At 31.1% G+C, this 24,652-nt stretch overlaps 1 protein-coding gene and 1 pseudogene across 2 annotated transcripts in view; one reads left to right on the top strand and one right to left on the bottom strand.

The window, feature by feature from the left end:
* Positions 1-332: 332 nt before the first annotated feature.
* Positions 333-24,652, bottom strand: part of Cdh19 (cadherin 19) — a 108,101-nt gene continuing 83,781 nt past the window's right edge. For both annotated transcript variants that reach the window (XM_085688398.2, XM_048443889.3), the window contains 4 exons: positions 18,901-19,022; positions 11,189-11,306; positions 9,067-9,318; positions 333-2,896 (listed from right to left, as the gene is read on the bottom strand). In XM_085688398.2, the coding sequence (XP_085544524.2) occupies positions 2,406-2,896; positions 9,067-9,318; positions 11,189-11,306; positions 18,901-19,022 (983 nt within the window). In that variant the 3' untranslated portion in view covers positions 333-2,405. The remainder of the gene's footprint in view (positions 2,897-9,066; positions 9,319-11,188; positions 11,307-18,900; positions 19,023-24,652) is intronic.
* On the top strand, positions 6,169-6,678 carry LOC125406787 (prothymosin alpha pseudogene; annotated as a pseudogene).

Below are 24,652 nucleotides of genomic sequence, written 5' to 3'. Positions count from 1 at the left end.
TAAAAAGTGGGAATTTGAAAATTATATATATAAGATTTTGAGAAGGTTAAAGGGATTGTTAATGCAAACAAACCACTACCAGGAATAAATAAGTAATAAAATGTAGCTTCCTGAGGAAGTCAGATCTAAGAAGTTACCAAATGTGAGAAGAGAGGAATAAGAGAAAAGTTTATTTCATGTGACAATGATAGGTCATGTGGGAGCCTGTATTTTTCAGTGGATTTCCATGCCTGACCCAGGTTGTGTATTTTTTGAATTTGGGCCCATGAGAAGGGACAGTTGTCCTGAGGGCTGAAAAAGAGACATAGACATAAAGAAACCCTGCTCATCTATAAGAGTAAATGGCAACTTTATTAAACTCCAGACAGGTATTTATATCAGTGGGCTAGAAGAAGCGAACGGCCCTACAAATCGCCAAGAAAAAAGAAAAAAAACTTTGTTAACTACAAGGTCACATGAAATAAAATACTAAAATAATACAGAGAAAATGAAGTGAGAGTTTTACATCTACATAATTACATATGTTAATTTAGATTTTATTAAACCATTAAAAATTCATGTAATGCATTAACATAGGAGATAGTTAAAATTTTTCAGCATTCATGGTAAACAAAAGATAAGCAAGTACAAATACTGCACACTATTTTGTGAGGAGTTTATTCATTCCCTAGTATTAGGAAAGTTTCCTGGAATGATTAAAGAAGAATATATTTTACAGACAACTATGAGTATTATTATCATCTTTTGCAATATATCCTGAATGTGACAGCCCTATAGTTATAATGGGCACAATGTGTTTAAAACAAATCTACAAAGAGTATCTAGTCATGAATAATAAACAAGTTGTTATATATTCTATATCGTGTATATAAATTGTTCATGCAGATGGAGATTAATGTATTAAATCCCTACTGTGCTGCCCAAATATAATATATTCCCTTGACAATATTTTGTTTGGATTTAATCAGTTTTCAGCATAATTTTCAGTTCTTCAGCATAGGTTCCCTAACAATCATTTTAAATTTTATGAAATATCCATTCCTGGATTGATTTTATTAATGACATTTATATAATATATAATTGGACAATGTGATAGAACTAATAAACTCTCAATACATACATCTCTATATGAAATAAAAGTTTTGGGTATGTTGGTAAGAGTTTTGTTTTGTACATTTTTTTAAGACAGTGTTTCTCCATATAACTCTGGATTAACTATTATATTACAGTTGTGACAGTTTCATGATCTTACAAGTTAATAAATATCTGTTCCATGAACAAAATGATTCTGATTTCAAATTTACATTCTTTTAAAACTATTTGAAATAGATGTTTAAGTTTTAGAAAACAAAGAAAAATAGAATTATTCAGCTACCCTAATAATAGAACATTATTATATATATGTATATATAATATATATATGTTCAAGGTCATACACTATTAATAAAAACTATTATAAAACATTTTGAAGATCATTGTATTCACTGAATTAATTTCTATTCAAATACCAATTTTGACTCCATTGTGATTTTGACATTATAAGAAATATTCTTGAAAACTACATTTATTTATCACATTCTATTACCTTAGAGTTTTATTTACCCCAAAGTCGTATGTGTGGCAGCTTATCATTTACTCCTCCATAATGCTATAAAGAGAAGACTCCATTGTATCTGAGGGTACTGAGTGATCACTCACATGCTAATCTCCTAATAGTATAAGAAATACAAAGACAGACATTATGGTTTATTTATATGAATAATGAAATTCATTCTGTTTTCATATGTTATGCAAATTCACAATAAGGGAACTAACGTGAGTTACTTTATAACACTCATTAATTCATGTATTTAATAGACAGTCAAACTCAGAGTACTAAAGGGTACTACATTTGACAAAAGTTTCAAAATAAAATGATTCGTAGAATCTCAATCAGAAAACTTCTAACATGTAAAAAATATTTTTAATTCTTTATAAAATTACTCAAATTTCTCCAGGTCATAAATTTGAATTTGCACAACATCAGGAATTTCATACTTTTAGAGGCATCATTGCGACATCACAATGGAATGGTGAGTTTAAAAATGCAGATGTCTTTATTTGATATGTTTCTCATTTTGCCCTTCTGAATTGTTGAGTGTCTGTGTTGGATTGCATCAGAAAATTCTACTGATTCTTAGTGATTCAGCAGGGGTGGCTTGTAGTCATATGTGAAATATGATTCGTTTTACCCCTTGCAAACTCTGTGTTTTACTGGAAATAACCACAAGTGTGTACTTTAATATGTCAATTCTACAGACAAGGGCTCCTCCTAGACAGAAAGTTAGAGAATGCAATTTTACCAAAAGCATGTAACTTCATACAAATATATTTTAATTATTCTTTCATGTTGGTATAGGGAAGCCTTAGTTGTTAAGCTGCATTGCAGAACCAAACATGCAAGCCAATCTTTTAAAATGAGGTCCCAAATCGTTTAAGTAGTCAATATTATCTTCTTCATCAGTGACTAGAGATTCCAAGGAGCTCAGAGAGCCAGCTGATGATCCTGTGCCCTCAAAAGCAAAAGTCTGCAGTGAGTCAAAGGGGGGAGCACATGGATCTGTATTGGCTTCCTCCAACTTCTCTAGAATGAATTGTCGGAATATAGCACTTTCTGGGCCCACCAGCAGGGACTGCATATACAGGCTCCTGATCTCCATGCTCTTTCTTTTCCGTGGCTTTCTTTCTCTCATGATTATGCTGCTTCTCAACTCTGAAATATCAAAGGCTTCTGAGTCTTCTTCCCCACCCCCTTCATCATCATAGCAAAATATATTCTCTCCAAATTCTTCACTTTTCTTTGGAAATAGGATTTGATTCCTTCGTTGTTTCATAGCCAGCATCAAAAAGATAAACCCTGGTGAAAAGGGGACATATGAATATAAATTAGTTCATATTGCATAGTGTAAATTTTGCAGTTCTTTGCCTTAACAGAAGTTCAAGACGTCACTGCAAACTTGATGACTCTAAGGAAATCAGAAGGTCATGGAAAATGTTATCTGGATTTAGGATTCTGTGTGATGGTTTAGAGGAATGAGTGAAGAAAAAACAGTGAAATGTTTTGTCTCTTACTTAATTTAAAATTCAAAATGTAATTTAATTCTTCTTCCAATATTATACAGAACAAAGTACAGTAATGAAATTTTGTGCAATCTGAATATGTTTAGTCACCAATGATCCATGATGATTGATGTTCCGAAAAGGAATCATTTGATATTCTTTGAGGCAAACTCATGATGTAGATATTTTTTAAGTAAGTGTTTATAGACAATTATATATATTTTATTTATGGTATGAGTATATATATATATGTATATATATATATACTTAATAATTTTATACACCAGACCTTGTCATAAAAGCTTAATATTTATTGGTAGATATCATACTTGTGAAAATAATTTATTATTAATTATTTAAGACATGTGAGAAATGGAAAGTATATGTACTTGACATCATATCTCTTGTAAGAAAGAAGACACCAATGTGTAAAACAATACAAAAGGCATTCTCATTTGAATTCTGTGATATAACAGCAATTTTAGAAAATCCAAATTAACTCAGGTGTCTGAAATACACAGTCAGTAACTATATTGGAGAAAAATTTTAAAACATGTAGAAATGGAACAAGGTGAAAATATGCTTTAGTTTAAAATAAGAATAACTAAATATAGTTTGTGTCTTAACAATAATCAATTTTTTCTTAGCTTTCAATTTTATGTGTCTCCCTAGAACTTTCTATTATAGTATTTAAAATAAATATGAGATGATCTTATTGAAATTACAACTATATATATATATACATATATATATATATATGTATATATATATGAAAATTTCTTCTAAAAACTGAAGACAGGACCCAAATAAAACAAAAAAGAAGAGTTTTTAGCTGATAAAATAGAAAATATGGAATTGTAAGAGATCACTCTGAACAATTGCATATTGAAGAATTGGACAGCATGGAATAAATGAATGAAATTTTAGAACATATAACTCACTGAAGTCATATTGAGGATAAATGAGAAATCTTCAGGCTAAATAAGAGACTGGATAAATAAGTCTACTACTAAAAAGAACAGTATTTTTATAGAAGAATTTTACCAAAAGTTTGAAAACATAATATCAAGACTTCACTAAATCTCATAAATTTAAAATCAAACACTAATGTGATTATTTATACATGAACTTACTATATCAGTTGATGCCTGAAATTTTATATACATTATATATATATATATATATATATATATATATATATATATATATATATATATACATATATGAATGTTTTGCCTCCATCTTTGTAGGACTCTGTATAGGTACCTGAGAAAGCCAGAAGAGTGAATCAGATGTTTGTGGTGCCAGAATTTCAGGTAGCTCTCATCAATGGGGTTAGGGATTCTACTATAAACTGGAAGTCCATAAGAACAATAATTGATTTTGAGTACTGAAACATCAATATGGCCAAAATCTAATAAATTTTATGTGTACTCTAGTCATTGTCACCATAGATAAGTAATGATAGCTTATGCTGGAGATGATGTGGAATAAAAGAAACACTCATCAATTCCAGGTGGGAATGCAAACTTGTCCAACTACTTTGGAAATCAGTATGGTGGTTTCTCAGAAAATTGGCAATTAATCTACCTCAGGATCGAGCAATACCACTCTTGGACATACACCCAAAAGGTGCTCAACCATACTATAAGAACACTTGTTCCACTATGTTTATGGCAGCAGTATTTTAAATAGCCACAACCTAGATGCCCCTCAACCAAAGAATAAATAAAGAAAATGTGGCACTTTTACACATTAGAATACTTCTCATCTTTAAAAAACAGTAACATCTTGAAATCTGCATATAAATGGAGGGGACTAGAAGAAACCATCCTGAGTGAGGTATTCCAGACAAAGAAAGATGAACATTGTAAGTACTTACTCAGAAGTAGAAACTAACTGTAAAGAAAAGGATATTGAGAATATAGTTAAAGATCCTGGAGAAGCTAAGTAACAAGGTGAACCCTAAGAAAATCATATATAGATCCACCTGGGAAGGGGAAACAGACAAGACTGCTTGACAATATTGGGAGCATGGGGATGAGAGGAGTAGGGAGGGCAGAAGGGGAAGATGGGGGAAAAGGGGAGAGGAGAATTTGAGGAAATGGGATAGGTGAGATAGAGGAAGGACAGAGATGAGAGCAGAGAAAGAGATATCTTGGTCAAGGGAGTTGTTATGGGACTAGCAAGAAACATGACTCTAGAGAATTTCCCAGGAATCAAAAAAGATGACCAAAGTAATCAATGGTAGCGTGCTTGAACAGGCCTTGCCCTTTAGTCAGACTGATGAATATTTCAAATGTCACCATAGAATCTTCATCCAACAAATGATGGAAACAGAGACAGAGACCCAATTCAGAGCACTGGACTGAGCTCCCAAGTTCAGTTGAAGAGTGGAAGGAGTGTTGAATATGAGCAAAGAAGTGAAGAACATGATAGTTACACCCACTGCAACAGTTTATCTGATCTAATGGGAGCTCTCCAGCTGTAACCAGAAAGGGAAGGAAGCATCATAGATCCAAAATCACCCTTTAGAAATTGGTGAAATCCCTCTAAAGCATGAATGATCCTTTAAGGCTTTATATTATGTAAATGTTGAGATAGGAAGAATAAGTTTTAAACCTTTGTTGCATTGGAATGTATATTCAGAAGTATTTTAAGTGGTTACAATACTCATGTGCTTATTATCATATTAAAGTATAAATGATGATAATAATTATGATTTAAAATGAAGATCTAATATAAAAATGAATATATTTATCATATTAATATTGAAGTTTTTATATAGTCATATAATTTCAATTCTGATACTGCAACAAGTCGAATAAAATTGGCCTTCAATAAATAATTTTCTTAATTTAATTAAAAATTTAGCCCACTGGCTGCTCTGAAAAGCCATCTTTGCATTTTTCCGGTGCTGCTAGGTGCTCGCTGCAGCCGCCTTTGTGGCCAGCCGCCTTTGTGGCCCGCTGCCTCCTCCTCCTCCTCCTCCATGGCAGCTCTCTCTCCAGAGTCCTCGAACTCGATTCTTCTCACCCTCACTGCAGTGGATCACCGGAGTGCCCCACCATGTCAGATGCAGCTGTGGACACCAGCTCCGAGATTACCACCAAGGACTGGAAGGAGAAGAAAGAAGTGGAGGAGACAGAGACTAGAAGAGACGCACCTGCCAATGGCAATGCTAATGAGGAAAATGGGAGCAGGAGGACGACAATGAGGTAGATGAAGAAGAGGAAGAAGGTGGGGAGAAAGAAGAGGAGGAGGAAGAAAGTGACGGTGAGGAAGAGGATGAAGATGAGGAAGCTGAGGCTCCTACGGGCAAGCATGTAGCTGAAGACGATGAGGATGATGATGTTGACACCAAGGAGCAGAAGACTGACGAGGATGACTAGACAGTAAAGGACAAGCTAAACTAAGGCCGCCGTGACCTATTCACCCTCCACTTCCCGTCTCAGAATATAAACGTGGTCACCTTCGAGTAGAGGAGCAGGCCCCGCCCGCCAACAGCGGGCAGTGCCACCCACAGATGATCCGCACTCTTCATCAACCCACCAAAACCACAACATGAATTTGCAACAGGGGAGAAAAAAACAAAACTTCCAAGGTCCTGCTTCTTTTCTTAAAAATACTTTAAAATGAAAATTGAAAATTTGTTTGTATTTTTATTTACATTTTGTATTTTTGTACATATTGTTAGAGGTCAGTCATTTTTGATGATAACCGGTGACTAGACCAGCCTTCAGAGCGTTTTCTGTCCTACTTCTGCCCTTACTTGTGGTATGTCCATGTTCATTATAATCTCAAAGGAGAAAAATACCTTGTTAAAAAAAATGACAACAAGAAAACAATCTTATTCTGAGCATTCCAGCAACCTTTGTTGTGTATGTACCTTGCTGTACTTTAAGTAGTTGGTTTGTCTGAGATGGTTAAAAAGGCCAAAGATTAAAGGTTTCTTTTTTTTTCTTTCTTTTTCTTTCTTTTTTTGTCTATGAAGTTGCTCTTTATTTTTTTATTTTTTGGCCTGTTTGATGTATATGTGAAACACTGTCAAAAATAAACTGGAAATTTATTTTGCTGAGTTGCTCTAAAAATATTCATAAAATTTTGCCAAAATTTTTGTTGACCCACACTTCCCATCAACAAAATATATATCATGTTTTTGAACATGAAGCTCTCTGTGGTTGAGGTGGAGTTCAGGTTTGGGTTAGTAATATTGTTGAATTGTAGCTGAATAAATCTTACTTCACAAAGAATCTTAGAATTTTTCTGTTTTTATAAACATCTCTGGAAATAGTATGCAAAATTAAACCTGGATCAAGAAATTTATATATTTGCATATTTTGTAAAGTTATAGTTTTAGACTGTGATAAAGAAACAATGAGTGTTGTACATCTCTAAAAGACTCATTGGAAAAATCACAACTTCCCCAATAGTGTTTCATTTTTAGTAAACAGTATGATTGCTATTCTAATATTTCGTCAGAAATGATTAACCTCTACATTCAGCTAAATTGTACCATTTTGGAGTGAACATCTAAGTGAAGAAAGAACAGTGTATAGAAGTTAGAAAAATTAAGAAATATATGCACAATAATTAAATAAAGTGTAGGTTTCAACTCCACTTAAGACACTGTACAACGAATTGTTCATCTTTAAAATGAGTGCAATATGTCTGCTCACCAAAGCAACAATAATAAACCAATACAGAAAATTATAGTGATTCGACTGAGATTTCTTTCTATTCCATGCTTTACATATAGACGTTACATTCCACATTATCCTTTTTATTACCACAAATGGTCCCCTTAGGTTTTAATTGAAAAATATAGCTTCTCTAAATTTATGATCTAGAGCTTGCCTTTTTCTAATGGAGTAAAATAGGTTTTTTTTTTAAGACAGAGAATTACAAAAATCAAGAAATAGCTCTGAAAAACCAAACAAAGAGGTATACCTGAAAATATAAAAAATAAGACAGGCATAATTTTGAAATTTTGTTATAATAAAATTATTGTGTGATTATTAAATCAAATTAATTAATGCATAATCTCAGTTATTTTTAAACTGAATAGTAATATTTAATCATTCTAAAGTTGAAGATGTACACCACTTGGTTTTCAAATACCAACTAGTTTCTCATAAAGGCACACATGCATGTAAAATTGTACAGATTGACTGAGCTATATTTATATTTCAAATGATATATGTGCATATAAATATATAAGAATATTAATGTATAACAAACGCAAGAAAGTATAAATGGGAAGACATTAAGAGTGGAACAAACTTCAATAAAATGTGTTTTTTTGTATTATTATCTCATAAAATAAAAAAGATAGATTTTATTTCCTTGTTTTCACAAGTCATTCTGCCATTTGTAATAAAATGAAGGATCCTGGAAATCATTAGGTCAATTGACAAAAGGCAGCTACTCAAAGACAGGTGAAAGGATGACCGCAGTATGTTGAAGAACCACAAAAGTCTTGTAAAACAGCAGAAATAAGTCCTTGTGATCTATTATACAACAGTGACCATTAGAAACAGTAATGTAATATATGCTTGGAAATGGGATCTTCAGAGTACTGTTCATAGTGTCCTGCTCAGATGTAGTAGATTTGATTACTGATATTCTCAAGTCACAGAATTTCAAGAAATTCTTAATTGCTACATAATCCTTAAGAAAATATGTATTTCTTACAGTGAGTTTAAATTTCTTAATTTTTCTGGTTGATAATGACTTTTGGTTTATTCACTTATATCATATAGAGATAATCACCCATTTTAACAAGTTCTAGTGAAATATCAAATTGCGCAATAAATAAAAGAACCAAAAACAAATTCAATTTAGTTTTAAACTTAAACATGTTTAGAAAATATAAACATATGTAGAGAATGTTTTATAACTACCTCTTTAACAAATTCTTAGTGTTCCTTTTACAAATGAAAGTTTTTACCATTCAATATTACTTACCAAAAATTACCATAATGCATACCAGGATAGCAATTATTACTTCAATTTTGAACTCCATGACTAGCAGAAATCCCTTTTTAGTGCACATCTCTGTGCTTGCACTTTCTCCACAGTCACAGACTTGTATAGTGAGGGTGTTTGTGCTTGTAAGAGATGGGATTCCATTATCAGAAATCAAGATGATCATGGAGAGGACAGGCTCTTCTTTAAGGCTAAAACCCGTTCTATTAGTCAGAATTACAGCTGTGTTATCTAAAACAGAAATCCAAGTTCACAATTTTTTCAACAATATAAACCAAATATGAACAATATAAGTATTAAGAATAAAAACATTTAAATATAATAATATCTGTCTGAATAAAAAATATTATATTAAAATATTCAGCCCCAAATCATTTTAAAATGTTCCAAAAATTAATTAAATAATAAGAATTATTTGAACTAGATTTAAAAGGTCTTGAGAAATAGAAATGATAATCAGTGCATAGAGAAAAAATGTTTCTGTATACTGCTTTCAGTACTTGAAGGGCTCATTAGATTAAATTAAACCTTTATTTTCACAGTGTTCTGCATACCTTCAAAACAAAATAATTACAAAATTACTGGATATGTGTAAGCTATTCAGTAACCTAACTACTACAACTTGTGCTTTTAAATAATATACATTCTAATTAGAAAAGGGCATATTTCTATTTTAGAGAGAAATCTGATTAGAATATTCTTTAACTTTGACATTACCAAATTATATTTAATATAAAATTCCACACACACATTCATTACTTGTAACTAAATTAATTCATCAGGCAAGTGTTTCACAAATACTTCAAAGTTTAAGTGAAAAAGAATCATGAGTACTTCCATTTATATGAATCTTGTTTCTAAATCCCAAATAATTAGAATTATATTTTCACCATTTTCTTTTCTCAAAAATTTATGAGGAGAAATGATAGCCTCAATCAGAGAATGCCTCAATTAGCCTCAACAATTTGCATGTCTGTGAGATACTTTCTTGATTTCAAGCATATGTAGGAGGGACCAGACTTTAATGCCAATTCAGAGAAATGGGCCTAGGCTTTTATAAAAAAGGAAGAAAACAGAACAAAACAAAAACAAAACAAATTTTTAAAAAACAAACCAAAAAATAAGAAAAGGAGAATTCAACGAACCAGAGAAAAACATGACAGTATGCCTCTGTGGTTTCTGCTTCAAATTGTTGCTCTAAGAAATGAATTGTAAGGCAAAAAAGCCATTTCCTTACCAAGTTGCTTTTAGCTAGTGTTTTACCACAGCCACGAAACAAACCAGAGCACATTTCCATTACTGTAAATGATATTTGTATCTACAAAATCAATTTGAGAGGCACAAGACATCAATATTCATTTCATTCCAAGTCTCTTTCTAAATCATACATTTTCAGTAAAAGATAAATTTCAATATGTATGTATATGATGGGCAAAAATATTTTTCAGATTAGTGAAAAAGCTGAACAAAATAATTTTAGAAGTTATTATCTTTACAGGGAAGGAAAAGAAAGTCTTCCTTTTGAAACAAAATTCTAACTTCAGAATAATTATTCTTCTATTAATAAAGTCTTTGTGTTCTAAGATAATGAACAGATTTAAACACTAGGTTTTTATAAGTTAATTCGTGTTGGCAGACATTCATAATTAAGCAAAGCCACACTCATTGTAACTTAAATATAGATTATTAGCTCTTCATCATTACACTGATACTGGAAACAGTCCAAGATGGTTAAAGAATTGTGATGTTACCACTATAAGGATATTTGGTACCCTGTAAGTCTTTATAGTATCCCACAACCAAGAATAGCTTTCTATTTTAAATTTAATATCAAGATGCTATAAAACAAACTCATAGACTTACATATATACAGTACACAAAAAATTAAATCTATAACCCCTCTACTAATGACTTCTAATTTGAAGAACTATGAGGAGTAACAGAATCAGTGGCCTTCAAACTTGAATTTGCATTATTTTCCATTTTAGCCATTCCTCTTGTTTCATTTTTCATATTGCAAGAAAGTTAAATAATCAGTTTCCCAAATCCATTGATGTAAAAGATATTAGATTGCACTAAACATTTATAAATGAGCAGTTACCTTGATTGTCTCTTAGTATAAAACTTGAATTATTTCTGTCTTCCACAGAGTGATTGAAGTAAAAATGGTGATGTTCAATGGACTCATCTCTGTCTATTGCACTTATGGTCTGAATTATCTAGAAAATTATTAAGAAATTTGATTATGATTATTGAAAATAATAAATTTGTCAAAGCTATTATTATATACAATATTTCTTAAAATTATTAGCAACATCATTAAAGATATAGCAAAATCTCTATATTTCTTCAATATGTTTTTCTTTATTCACTATCTTCATCTGATAAGCAGTAATTATTATTTATCGATTAAGTCATGATGATATTGACTTTCCAGTTATACACATATTTAGAGCAATTATCTTTTTTCTAAAGTAATTAATTTTGTAATTGGTTTTCAGAAATGACTCATTTAAAGCTTTCAGCCAATGTGTGATTGGTTTTGACTCACAAAGATAATAAACAAAACTTTACCATCAAATAAATGTCACTTTATCTCAAATCATAAAATTGTAAAGAAATACTGATATAATCAAATCAGTTCTCAGTTAATTCTTTTATGTCAAGTCATAAGCGTGTTCATTTTAATGAAGGAAAAGATAAACTAGACATTATCACACAGTAAGATAGTGATTAATTCTCCAAATTAAATTAAATTGATTGTAGTAGTTAGTATTTTCTATTTTCTAAAATTGAAATGTCTTTAATAGTGTTTCAATTAAATCTTCACTTAACTGTAAGATGAAATATCCAATTTGATAAGTTATACTTCAATGAACAGCTATTTTCCCACATGAATGCAGAAAAGACTTGTAAAACAGAAGCAATGTGTACATGTCCATATTGACTTATGTTTTTACAAAATATTTACTTTTAACTAAATACTAAATTTTTAAAAGGAAATACAGAAAGAAACATTTTATTCAACTTATGATTGCAGTAATAAGAGAGTATCACATGATATCACGACAGTATTTTTATTTTGAAATAGATTATGATATTTTATGTTGATGAGTGAGGGCAGAATTTTAAGATTATAGTATTCTTGATCCATATTATGCCACTTACAAGTTATCTAAAGTCAGACACTAGGCTATGTTTGAACATAAAGTTTTTAAGTTTTCATTGTAAGCTCACCTAAACATGCTTTTAAAAAGCTTTTATACATCACTACAATTATGCTCTGGTCTCACCAAGAAAACTTTTTCTGGTGAAGTTAGTTGTAGTTGGGAGAATGCTTGTTGGTTCCTGGCTACCCAGCTAGCTTAGCCCAGAATTAACCATACAGAAACCGTATTCATTAAATCACTGTTTGGCCAATTAGCTCTAGCTTCTTATTGGCTCACTCTTACTTTAATTTAACCCATCTCCATCAACCTGTGCATCATCATGAGGTCATGGCATACCAGCAAATTTTCATCATATCTGTCTCCAGCAGTGGCTCCATGACTTCTCTCTGACTTCAACCTTCTTTCTCTCAGCATTCAGCCTAGCTTTCCTAGCCTATGCAAATTCTACCTTGATATAGTCCAAAGCAGTTCCTTTATTTATTAATGGTAATCACTGCACACAGAGGGGACTCACGCATCGGCTAGTATAAGGTAATATTTCAGATTGTTACTGATCACACAGTTTTGGGTTTATTTGTCTAACTAAAGCAAAATTTGTAACAAATCATAGCTGTCACATTTACCTTGGTGACATGTATATTGTTAATCATTTCATTTGAAGTTGTGTGATAAACAAAAACTTTATTGAAAAAGAATTTTGTTTAGTAAAGAAATGATTCAGAAGATGATATCTTTTGATTTTGTTTGTTTTCTAAAATGCTTAATTAAAATTAGCCAAAATACAGTGTTTATATTAGAAACAAATGGAATAGATCAGTTTCAAAAAATATAGATGCACTTATATTTGCTTCATAGCTGAATCTGAAGTAAAACAAACTATCCATTAATTTTAATAAAGGAACCCACAGACATATCAATTCTTAATCTATCAGAGTGGCACTATTAAAACAGTGTATTCAAGTTTAAGTACAACTACATTTTAAATAAAAACAAATCTTTAAGAAATGGACATTAATATGAGCATATTCATTTCCTTAAAATATAGCAATAGAAATCTTATATTTCATTGTGCAAATAAATCTAAAACTACTTGTACTTAGAGTTAATTACTTATCTAAGCTATTATATTTCACTAAATCAAGCCTACTGATCTCTTCAAAATTAATGACATCATTAATGAATTAAAAGATATAAAAACTAATTATGAACTTAGAAAAAATTGATAGGAATTTTCCAAGACTATAGCCAATTTTGATAGCTCTGTTTTTGGTATTTGCTCATGGGTATGATTTTGTCTAAGTTCCCCTTACATGGTACATTAGATTTTCTATCTGTAATTATCTGTGAATTCCATGATGAAAATTCATTCTGTCAACTTACAGAATTTGAAAATAAACCACTTATAACAAACTCATCTATAATTTATTCACTGATACATATTATCTTAGCTAATATTCAAGTAATTTTTAAAATAAATTGTTAGTGATTTAATTTTGTAAATACTTATATTAAGTTTCAAGTGAATGTTGTAATCAACCAAAATAAGAATGTACTATACATTGTACTTTGAGTGTCTCTGCCTATTATAGAAATTGGTATTCATTATTAATTATATAATTATTTTATATATTAGTCTACATGTATATTAATATAGATATGCTGTACATAAAATGCAATATATGTTTGAATGACACACTAAGATGCAATTCAAAAAAAAGAAAATTTAATGTGGCTTAATTTGATATGAAGAACAATTCTATTTTTACTGATTTTGATTCTAAAATATTCAACAAGTGATACCATGTTTATATCCTTGATCTAGTCAATATATTTGAACACAGATCTGATTTCACTAACAAAGTTCTTCGATAATTTCTTATTTTTAATAAGTCTGCTAAGCTTTTTGTAATTCAAAACCCTCTATGATGAATGCTATAACAAGAAAAATATATCCAAGTTTGGTTCCTTTTAAAATATTATTCAAAGCAATCACTATTCCAATTTTCTAAGACAAAATAACCTAAATGCAGTTTATAATTCAAATTTATATGTATTTATCTGTTTTATACTTACAAAGCCAGTAAAAAGAAATGTAACCATGAAATCATTTCACAATGTTTAGAGCATTCAGATGATCAATATAAAAAGCAAAGGAACATGTGACAGATTCAGGACTCTGGTATTATTTATCATACTAGTGAAGATTGAGACTGAGCAGATGAAGGAGGTGTTTTAATTACTCTTCTATGCCGTGAACAAACACCATGATCAAGACAACACTTTAGAGAAAAATGTTTCTGGGAGGATTGCTTACAACTTCAGAAGTTTAGAACATTCTCATCATTGCAGGAAGAATGGAAGCAGGTAGGCAAGCATGGTGCTGGAGAAGGAACAGAGAACTATATTCCAATCCACAGGCAGACAGAAAGCAAGACAAAGTTTTACTTGTTCTTAACTCATTACTTCTACTGACACACATTCTTCAAGAAGGACACACCTACTCAAAGTGCACAACCCCTCCTAACAATTCAGCACATGGGAACAAAGCATTCAAATGATATCATTCTTATTCATACCTCCATCATTTAAATTTTCAAATCAAAAATTAATGTTTGAACACTATAATCACACAAATAAGGTAAAAATTCCGGTGATCGTCCTGCACATCACTTATTACCAGTGAGTTTTGAAACTAGTTTATTACAAAAAAAAAAAAACTGCTAAGGACCTGTTGTTCAAAGTTTATACTTTGTAAATTTGGCCAACACAGATGAGTTAATATGCAACTGTTAGAAATTTTAGAAAAGAATGAAAGTAAAAAATAAAAAGGAAAGAAAAAGATATGACTGTTTCTGGGAATAGTGGAGGAGACTGTTTATTGTAGATAACAAGAAGAGCATAGCCAGAGGAATGGATACCTGGTAGAACACAGAGGGGACTTGACCAAGCTGAGCTGTGATATGTGGACAGTGGGAGGAAAGAAAAAAAAAACAAACAAGTGAAAGAGCCAAGAAGCCCATGGTACAAAAAAGTTATAATATATACATATTTTCATCATTTCCTCCCTCCAAACTCTTCGATATAACTACAAATTTATGACTTTCCTTTTTTAATCTTTGCTGTTACAGACATCTAATTTGATGTGTACTAATTTGGAAATACTTAAGTACAATGTCTTTTGGTAACAACTACAGAATCAGGTAGTAGAGTGGAGTGTTTTTCTCTGAAAACAACTATTTTCCCACTCCCAGCATTCCTTTATTAACTGTAGTCCTTTGTGCAGTGTTCTGTCCTGAGAGACACTCCCCTCTCTGGGTCAGCATGCCTATTGCTCTTTTCCTTGTCAGCTCATATTTATGCCTTCGAGTTTGTGAGATGTATGGGTGTAAAAGACTTAAGTGCACCCAACAAGTTGTCTCACCTTCTCAGTTTTCTTTACAATGATTCCTTTATTTGATCAATAATGATGGCTACTTTTAAGCCAAATAATCTTCACAATGCCATTATTTGTGTGGAGTATGCATGTGCCATGGCATACCTTTTGAGGTAAATATGTTTGCACATATTTTTCTACACACATATGTTTATGTACTTTGTTTCTCTGTGATAATTCTCTATCATATACTCATAGAAAACTATCACTACCACAATATCTAGCCAGCTACATATTCTTCATTTCTTTCTTAGACACTGTCCACTTTTAATAACATATATACTACAATTCTATAACATATTTTATTCAATATAATTTTTGAAATTTGTAAAATTTGAACTAAAAAGAAACTTGTCTGCTCTTCCCTGATATGGTATGTCCTTCTCTAAATTCCCTGATATGGTGTGTCCTTCTCTAAATATGTTGCTTTTATTGCCTGATGATTAAAACTCTTTTGGTCAATAGCTTTGGTATATTCATAGCTAACTCATTTAGTTTTTTGTTTGTTTGTGTTTTGAGACAAGGTTTCTCTGTAGCTTTGGAGGCTGTCCTGGAACTAGCTTTTGTAGATCAGGATGGCCTCAAGCTTAAAGAGATCTGCCTGCCTCTGCCTCCCAAGTGTTGGATTAAAGACATGCACCACCACCACCCTGCTCTTAGCTAACTTTTACATCTTAAATTAACCCATTTCTGTTAATCTGTGTATCAACACGAGACTATGGCCTACCTCTAAATTTTTGGTGTCCTTTTTCTTCAACCATCACATGGCATCTCCTTGACTCTGCCTACTCTTTTTTTTTATTGTCTTTATTAGGATTTCTCGACTGGCTTTTTCTGCCCTGCTGTAAGCCAATAAAGCTTTATTCATCAACCAAAAAAACAACACATATACAGAAGGACATCCCACAACACTCTACAATCTATGAGCAGGAAATTTAAATTATATTTCTTTTCTAGATAATCACACTTTCTATTTACCTAAGGTTTTCAAATATTTTCATCTCTGTATCAGTCTCTAGATGATATTGCCTATCTTATCTCACAGGTGACTGATAAATTCAAGTTTATCTTGCCAATAACGGGCTTTTTCTTTTAATGTTATATTGATGTCCATAGGTCTACTTGACAATTTTAAAATTTACAGCTGAAATGTTCATTTCTTAACTTTGCTTCTCCCAAGTATTATTTTATCAAGGCAAAACATCTTTTTCCTTTCAGATATAATGACTGGTTCATTGGAATTTATTTATAAGTCACCTTTTCTAGTTTTATCATGATTCCAATCTTTTACAACGTCTGTACTCTCAAGTTATATGAAAGATAGAGTGGCTTCCACCATTACCTTGAATACCTTCACATTGTGAGAATTCATCGTCCCTTGCTTTGTACTATGATAACTAGAGGGCATGTCTATAGAAGAGCTCCATTGTATGTATGTGTAAGTATGTGTCAAGAAAGCCATTTATAATCGTTCCATTTATTCTTGATTAAACTCTACAAAAAGTTAAGACTTTATTCTGAGAGAGAGAAAAAGTAAATACTAGTCTTAAGCTCATAAACTACCATGACTTGGACTGTACTATTTCTCTGAGATCCATGAACCATTCTATTCAGTATTGGTCTGTCTTTATACATATGGGGCAGTCCCCTGCTCTAACAACTTATTTGCTCTAGCCACTACTAGTGTCAGATGAAGGTCACATACCCTACCAGTCCCATGAATAATATAAAGATTGATACATTCACTCCTTTTTCTTTCCATTTCAGGATTTCATTAAAACTGTCACATTCTAGTGGGATGTCCCCTAAATATTCTATTCACGTCCTCCTTAATGTCATTATCCACATTTTATTGGTCTCTTTGTTTCTTCTTTCCTCCACAAAAACTTAATACTTTTGAAAATAATGTATGATTTACTTAAATATTGTTTCTATCTTATTGCACTGCTAGTTTTATATCAGAAAGGGTTCTTAATTCAACATTCATAAAATATAAATTACAAAAAGTATGATTTATGATTAAATGACATAATCATAGCATTTAATCATCATGTATTAAACTTTAAACACAAAATCATAAATCAAATTTCTGTGTGTCTGTACTTTGCTTTTCTTCTTTCATGTAAAGCATAGTAAATCATTTTCTTGGCTACAGTTATTTCTCCATGATTCTCATTCTCTGTCTCCACTTGTCTCTATCACTCTCTGATAGCTTCTAGGACATAATTTCTAACAAACTCATTGTCTTTTAATACTTGTTGATGCTAATGTTCATGGATCATGTGTCTTCAGAGCATAAATCTGTATTCTTTTCTCCAGTTCAATTAATGTATCATATGCTACAAAAATCGTACTTTATTCTGGTCATCAGCACACATTATTTTCCTGACTTTTGATCACAAGAATTTATAAAAATTTTTAAATTTTAAAAATTTGCCATGCCAATGCATCCCTCCTTTCTTCTTTATATTTATCACACAAATCTTTTAGTATGGTATACTGACAGATAGAACTTGAGAAGGAAAGTAAAAGAATATGTTTGCCTCTTAGTCTTTTCACTAGCAAGTTTGGGTGAAAACATTGTTGTTGAATTCAACTATCCTATCATGATGTAAGTATTAAGATGTGTATACTTACTAGTTATGTATAAAAAGTATATATACTAATACATAATATTTAAGCATATATTATATGTAGCATATAGGTACATATAGTACAGCATTTAATCCATATAATGTGTATAAGTAAAGCAATCTTTATAAACCAGTTTTTCTGTAACAATTATATGTGACATATTTCACTTTATTTACAATACTGTGTTAGGTTCTTTAAATAAAATACTTTAAGATAATAGAATGAAACTTTTTTAACTTGAAAATAAAAGGATGACTAAAAGAACTGATCAAACCATTATAACTGCCTGTCTTAAGATAAATTGCTTGGTTCATGATAATAATCTAAGGTTTTATGAAGTAAATTATAATAGGAGAGGTATAAAATATAGTGTTATATTCTATAATATTTCCAAAGAGGAAAATAAAATTGTATATAATATATGTACACTTGTAATGAAATGAATATAACTCAAATTATTTACTTTATGTAATATCAAGTATGGTGCCTTATACTACTAATTAATATATACTTATAGAATATAAAATATGCTCTGTTGCTCATTATTTGGTAATTTATTGTGATTTCTTATCTTACCTCACCAAATTCAGCGTTTTCACAAACATAAGTTTCATAGTATTGATAGAACTCAGGAGCATGATCATTAATATTAAAAACTTGTACGTACACAGGAACTGAAGAAATCTGTTGGACATTGTCTGCAAATTAAACATAAAAAATTGAATTAATTACATCTCTATTAAAAGTCATGCAATAAACTGAATTAGAGGATTTCTGTATATTGATAAATTTACTTAAGTGTGGGAACTATGGAATTTATACACTTATCAGAAATCAATGCTCAGTTCTAGCACCACTTATTGTTTTCTTATACAGGTTCTGATTTTTCCCCTTGATAAGGGAAAATGGATAAAAATTGTTCTATGATCACTGTGCTGCCACTAATGAGCTAGAAATTTTTTTTGTATCAGTACTGAGAATTTTATTATAAATAGAAATTTCTACTTTTGTAAATTTCTCTAATCGTCATACTGGCACTAGGAACCCACTCAGAATTAAATTATTTCCTGAAGTCCTTAAATAACTGCTTTATAAGATTATAGTGAAACAACTCTCTGAAACACTAAAATTAAGCCATTACTGATAAAAATGTAATTGAATACTCAGTACTTAATGTACTCACAAAGACACAAATCAACAAAAATAAATCTTTAAAATTACAAAAATAAGGAATATTAAAGGATGATCTTTAAGATGTCTTTGCACGTTAAAAAGAAGAGTTATTTTGAGCTTGTATTTTTTGGGGCTGGATTTATTTTCCTTATAGCTTCATATCACACTTTATCATCAAAAACAATCAAGGCAGAAATTCAAACAAGAAAAGTACCTTGAAGAAAGACTTGATTATTAATTCATGATAAATGTTGCTTATTGGCTTTCCCTTTATTGTTTGCTCAACCTATTTTCTTATTACACAAAGACCAGTAACTCAGAGGTTTAACTTCTCACTGTTATCTTGGTGTTCCCACTTCAATAATCTATTAATAAAATGTGCCACAGGCTTGCCCCCACAATAATCTGGTTGGGCATTTTCTCAGTTTAGGTTTCATCTTTCCTGGTGACTCCAGTTTGTTTCATGTTGATGCCACCAAAACCAAAACACACAACAATCAGCTATCCTGATTAAACTGCAAATCATGTTTGTCTCCTTTCTTTGTCAACTATATTCTACATCTCTTCTTTGGGACTTAAATCACATTGGAACAGGACACCAACATTGTGGATGTTATGGTTCAAACACATTTCTGTTGGAAGACAAGACAGTTTTAGCAACTGCTAAGTCATATCTCCATCACTATTATTAAATATTTCTCTGAAGAATTTGAAATGATCCCCACATTTATTGGTCATTGTCATCATTTAGTAATGTTTCCATTTTATATATAGCATATATATATATATATAATTTTTATATATTGCAATTATATAATTGTAATATATATTCCCTCATATTATTTTAAGGAATAATATTTAAAACATCATTAAATTCAGTACTGTTTACTGAATAATTTATGTTAATGCACACACATGTGAACACATACATGTACATTATAAAGAATGCTTCAAGCCATGTCTTTTTTAAATATCCTAAATTAGTTGTTCAGTGGTAAAGTGAAAGTAAGGATTACATACTGAAGGCTTGTCTTGCTGCTCAAGTTATGTTATTAAATAAATATTTTATAATTCCTATTATCAGAAAAAAAATATATCATTATATTATGGCAAGGTATACAATTATTCTTTGTAACAAGACCTAATAAGTATGTATTTTGGAATATTTTATTTGCAGTTTGATACTTCTGACACTAAAAATAGAGTTTACTTTGAATCAGAGGAACGAGCTAACTACTAGATGAACAAAATTAGCCATAGAAGTTTTGGTGGACTGAGGACACACAGATAGATTCTGAAAAGGGATTATAGGCAAGTTGTTCCTAGAAACAATATTTATTCTAGAAATGATACAAACAGAAATCCACGGCCTTCTGGAATAAACAGAAGGTGTGACAAAGAATGACATTGGACTTATTAATGAAGATAAAAAAGGTACAGACAAGGAAACAATCTGACATAGGGAAATGTCTTAGTGAGCCTCTTGCATGCTACAATTTCAAATTTGGTTCAATAATTTCCTATCAGCACTGAGGAAATCCTTCCTCAGAATAATTAAAAAACAATGCCTCTTATTAAAAGCCATACTGGTCTAGATAATATAACAGTTTTATTTAAAAAAATGAATTTTTAAGAAAAGAATGGAAAAAATTTATTTTGGTAAAGTGTTATAAATAATCAAGGACCAAAGCTAATAATGCCAATAAATTGCATTGAAATTGACAGTTTAGTAAAAACAGTTTCAATTGTAAAAATAATATCAGTACCTTGGCAAAAAATTGGCCACTTCAGGAGATAAATATTCTGTTTCTGGGGAGCGAAACTTTGTCTCAGGTAAAATAAAGTGCAAAAAGGATTGACTTTATTCGACTAGAAGAATAGGTAGGGAAATTAAGGACATAGGTTGCTTAAATGGCAATAATTTTATGAAGACATGATTTGTTACATAAATGGAAAACCCAAATTAACATTCCTTCAATCTCAGAAACAAGCCATAAACTAATACATATATCTGAGAAAAATTTTAAAAGGTATTATCAAGAAAAACCACAAAATGTCAGGTTCTTTATAAACAGGGCACAGCAGCTACTGATTTTTCAAAGGTATCATTACCTTTAAAATGGCTAACTGAGAAATAGCCTTTGACCACAGGAAAATTATAAGAAACATAACAGCTGACACAAGAGCACATAAATATTCAATATATTGAGTAATAGACTAGTTTCAAATATGGAAAATGGAGAATGTTAACAGAAGTAAGAACCACATAAATAAGGTGATTCAGAAAATGGTCTCCTTGCAGCCTGGTATTCCCTTGCAATCTTTATTACCTAAAGGATAATCTATTGTGTTGATTGACTTAAAACAAGATTAACTTTACAAGAACAGCTTAGAGAAAAATTGACTTCAGAATGTTTAGATATAGTAATCCCCAGCCTATTAAGAGGTATCATTGGAAAGTTCTTATTAAAGGGATGTTAACCAGGCCTAGGTTTTGTCATTATTTGGACCATCATTGAAAATAATTTGCAAACAGTCTCTTCAATGTATAACTAAATGAATGATTTCTTTCTAGAGATTAAACTCATATACCTTATATACATGCTAGAAGAGTCAAAGAACTTTTGATTTACTGGGGATTACAAATTGCTTCTGAAAAGAGAATTAAAAGATTTTATGAATTACCTGGGATATAAGAGTTTTAAAATGATTCAACCACAGAGAATGCAAAGCTTGAGAGATCTATTTTGAAGTATTAATAACTTTAAAATTTTCTGGGAAGTATTAACTGGCTATTACCTACAATTGTGTTAACTACTCAAGAATTAATTAATTTATTTCAAACATTAAAAGGAGAGAAGGGTCTAAATAGTCCAATAAAATAATATGTTGAATCTCGGAAATAATAGAATTTAGTAGGAAAGAAGTTACAAAATACACATATGGATCTTTGGAATCTACAGTTTGTAGGTCGGGCTAGTTTACACTTGAAATAATTACAGGGAAACTGTATTCTTTTAATCACTGCTTGGCCCATTATATCTAGCCTCTTATTGGTTAACTCTTACATATTGATTCAATCCATTTCTAATTATCTGCACATTATTACTGTGGCTTACCAGGAGAGATTCAGCATGTTTGACCTGGCAGTTTCATGGCGGTGGCTCCCTGTCTCTCCCTGACTCTGTTTCTTTCTCCTAGCATCCTGTTCTGTCTACTGAACCTATCTAAGCTGCTGTCCTATCAAAAGCCAAGGCAGTCTCTTTATTAACCAATGAAAGTAACACATAGACAGTTGAACCTCCTTCATCAAGAGTTTGTTTATATTCTCGTTATTTTATCTTCTATACATTCCCTACAGCAATTAATATGTAGAGAAATGAAAATATCTTGGAACAGTAATTTTTGTCATAAAAAACATAATAAGAATATTAAAAAGCTCTAAATAAAGGCTTCGAAATTGATTCTAAAAGTAAAATAAAGACCTCATCAATTGGCAGAAATAGACTCAGCAGAAATTGAAATGCCATTTACAAATGTTGAAATTGCCTTCAAGACAGAAAATAAATATTGTTAAACAGCTTGAAATAATTTCTTTTTAAATATTAGCAACAAGTATAGCAAAATTCAGAGACTTATATTTATACAAACCTGATTAGATTCTTCTTCACATACCATGAAGAACAATACTTTCTGAAACTCCCACATTCCAAATTGATGCAAAGAGTTCAAGAAAGATAGGTCATTACTCAGGAAATTTAGAAAAAAGTGGCTCAAAACCCAGATAATTCTTTTCAAAAGAATTATATTTCATTCTCATGGTATTACTAGATTTTACCCAACTTCTTAATACAGCATCTTTCAATATACATAAAAAATTGTTTTACATATTGAAACCACTAGAGTTATTCTGAAGTTGATTCAGAATTGATTTTCCAATTTATTCAGCTATAAGAAACAATTGGAAATGAAAATTATCCCATTTATGTAACACTTATCATATTTTATACAAGTTCAATAGGCTGTCTAGCACAGCATAATGACAAAGTTCATCAGATATTTGTAGAAAATGTGCTTCTAGCCTCAGAAATTCCTACGAAACATAATATTATTTTAAAATTATGTAGAAAAGATTTTTAAATCATTTAATAATAAGCAAAGGAAATGTGCTAATTGCAGTTTGTATTAACAAACCTGCAGTTAGTAACTTAAAATATTCTAATTGAAATGTTATTTGGTAAACGATGTGTTTCATTTTACAAAGTTCGAAAAATAAAAATTTATGCATCTTACTAACGACTATCTTGAATATTACCATAGAACCTTCATCCAGCGACATATGGAGATAGAAACAGAGACCCACATTGGAGCACTGGACTGAGTTCCCAAGGTCCATTTGAAGAGCAGAAGGTGGGAGAATATGAACAAGGAAATTAGGACCAAAATAGATTGGTCCACCCACTGAGACAGTGTGTCTGAGCTAATGGGTGCTCACCAAAGGCAGCTGGATTGGGACTGAATGAGCATGGGATCATACTGGATCCTGTAAATGTGGCTGACAATTGAAGCAGACTGAGAACCTAATGATAATGGCACTGGAATTTGTCTCTACTACATGTACTGGCTTCTTGGGATTTTAGTCTTCATAGGCCTGGATGGAGTGGGGAGGGCCTTGAACTTCACACAGGGCAGGGTACCCTGCCCTCTCTTAGGACTGGAGTGGGGGGGGAAGGGTGAGTGGGAGAGTGGGAGGGAAATGGGAGGAGGGGAGGAAGTGGAAATTTTGAATGGTATTTTTTATAAAGTAATATAAATCTAATTCTGTTGTTATAAAATTATTGAAAGTTATGGCCAACATGGGGATATTTATGCAAACTAAAATTGACAATATTTCTGCATATGAATCTAGTAAAATGAAACAGTTTTTTGCATATTTCACTATAAAATATGTTTCAGGTACAATACAAAATCCTACTTGCTAAGAATTTATATAAAAATCTAATCATACTTTAAATATGATTAATAACAGATTATTATAATAATTTTCTCCAGAGATAGATTGCACAATGTTTTACTAACTTTAATTATTATAGTGATAATGATAAAGGAATGACAGCTGAGGAGAGACATTGGATAGTAGGGAAAAATTGCCAAA

Source organism: Myodes glareolus, chromosome 5 (assembly GCF_982192425.1).
Source record: "Myodes glareolus chromosome 5, mMyoGla1.1, whole genome shotgun sequence".
In the NCBI taxonomy this organism is placed as follows: domain Eukaryota; kingdom Metazoa; phylum Chordata; class Mammalia; order Rodentia; family Cricetidae; genus Myodes; species Myodes glareolus.
Note: the sequence above shows the minus strand (reverse complement) of the source record. Positions and strands in the feature narration are given on the sequence as shown.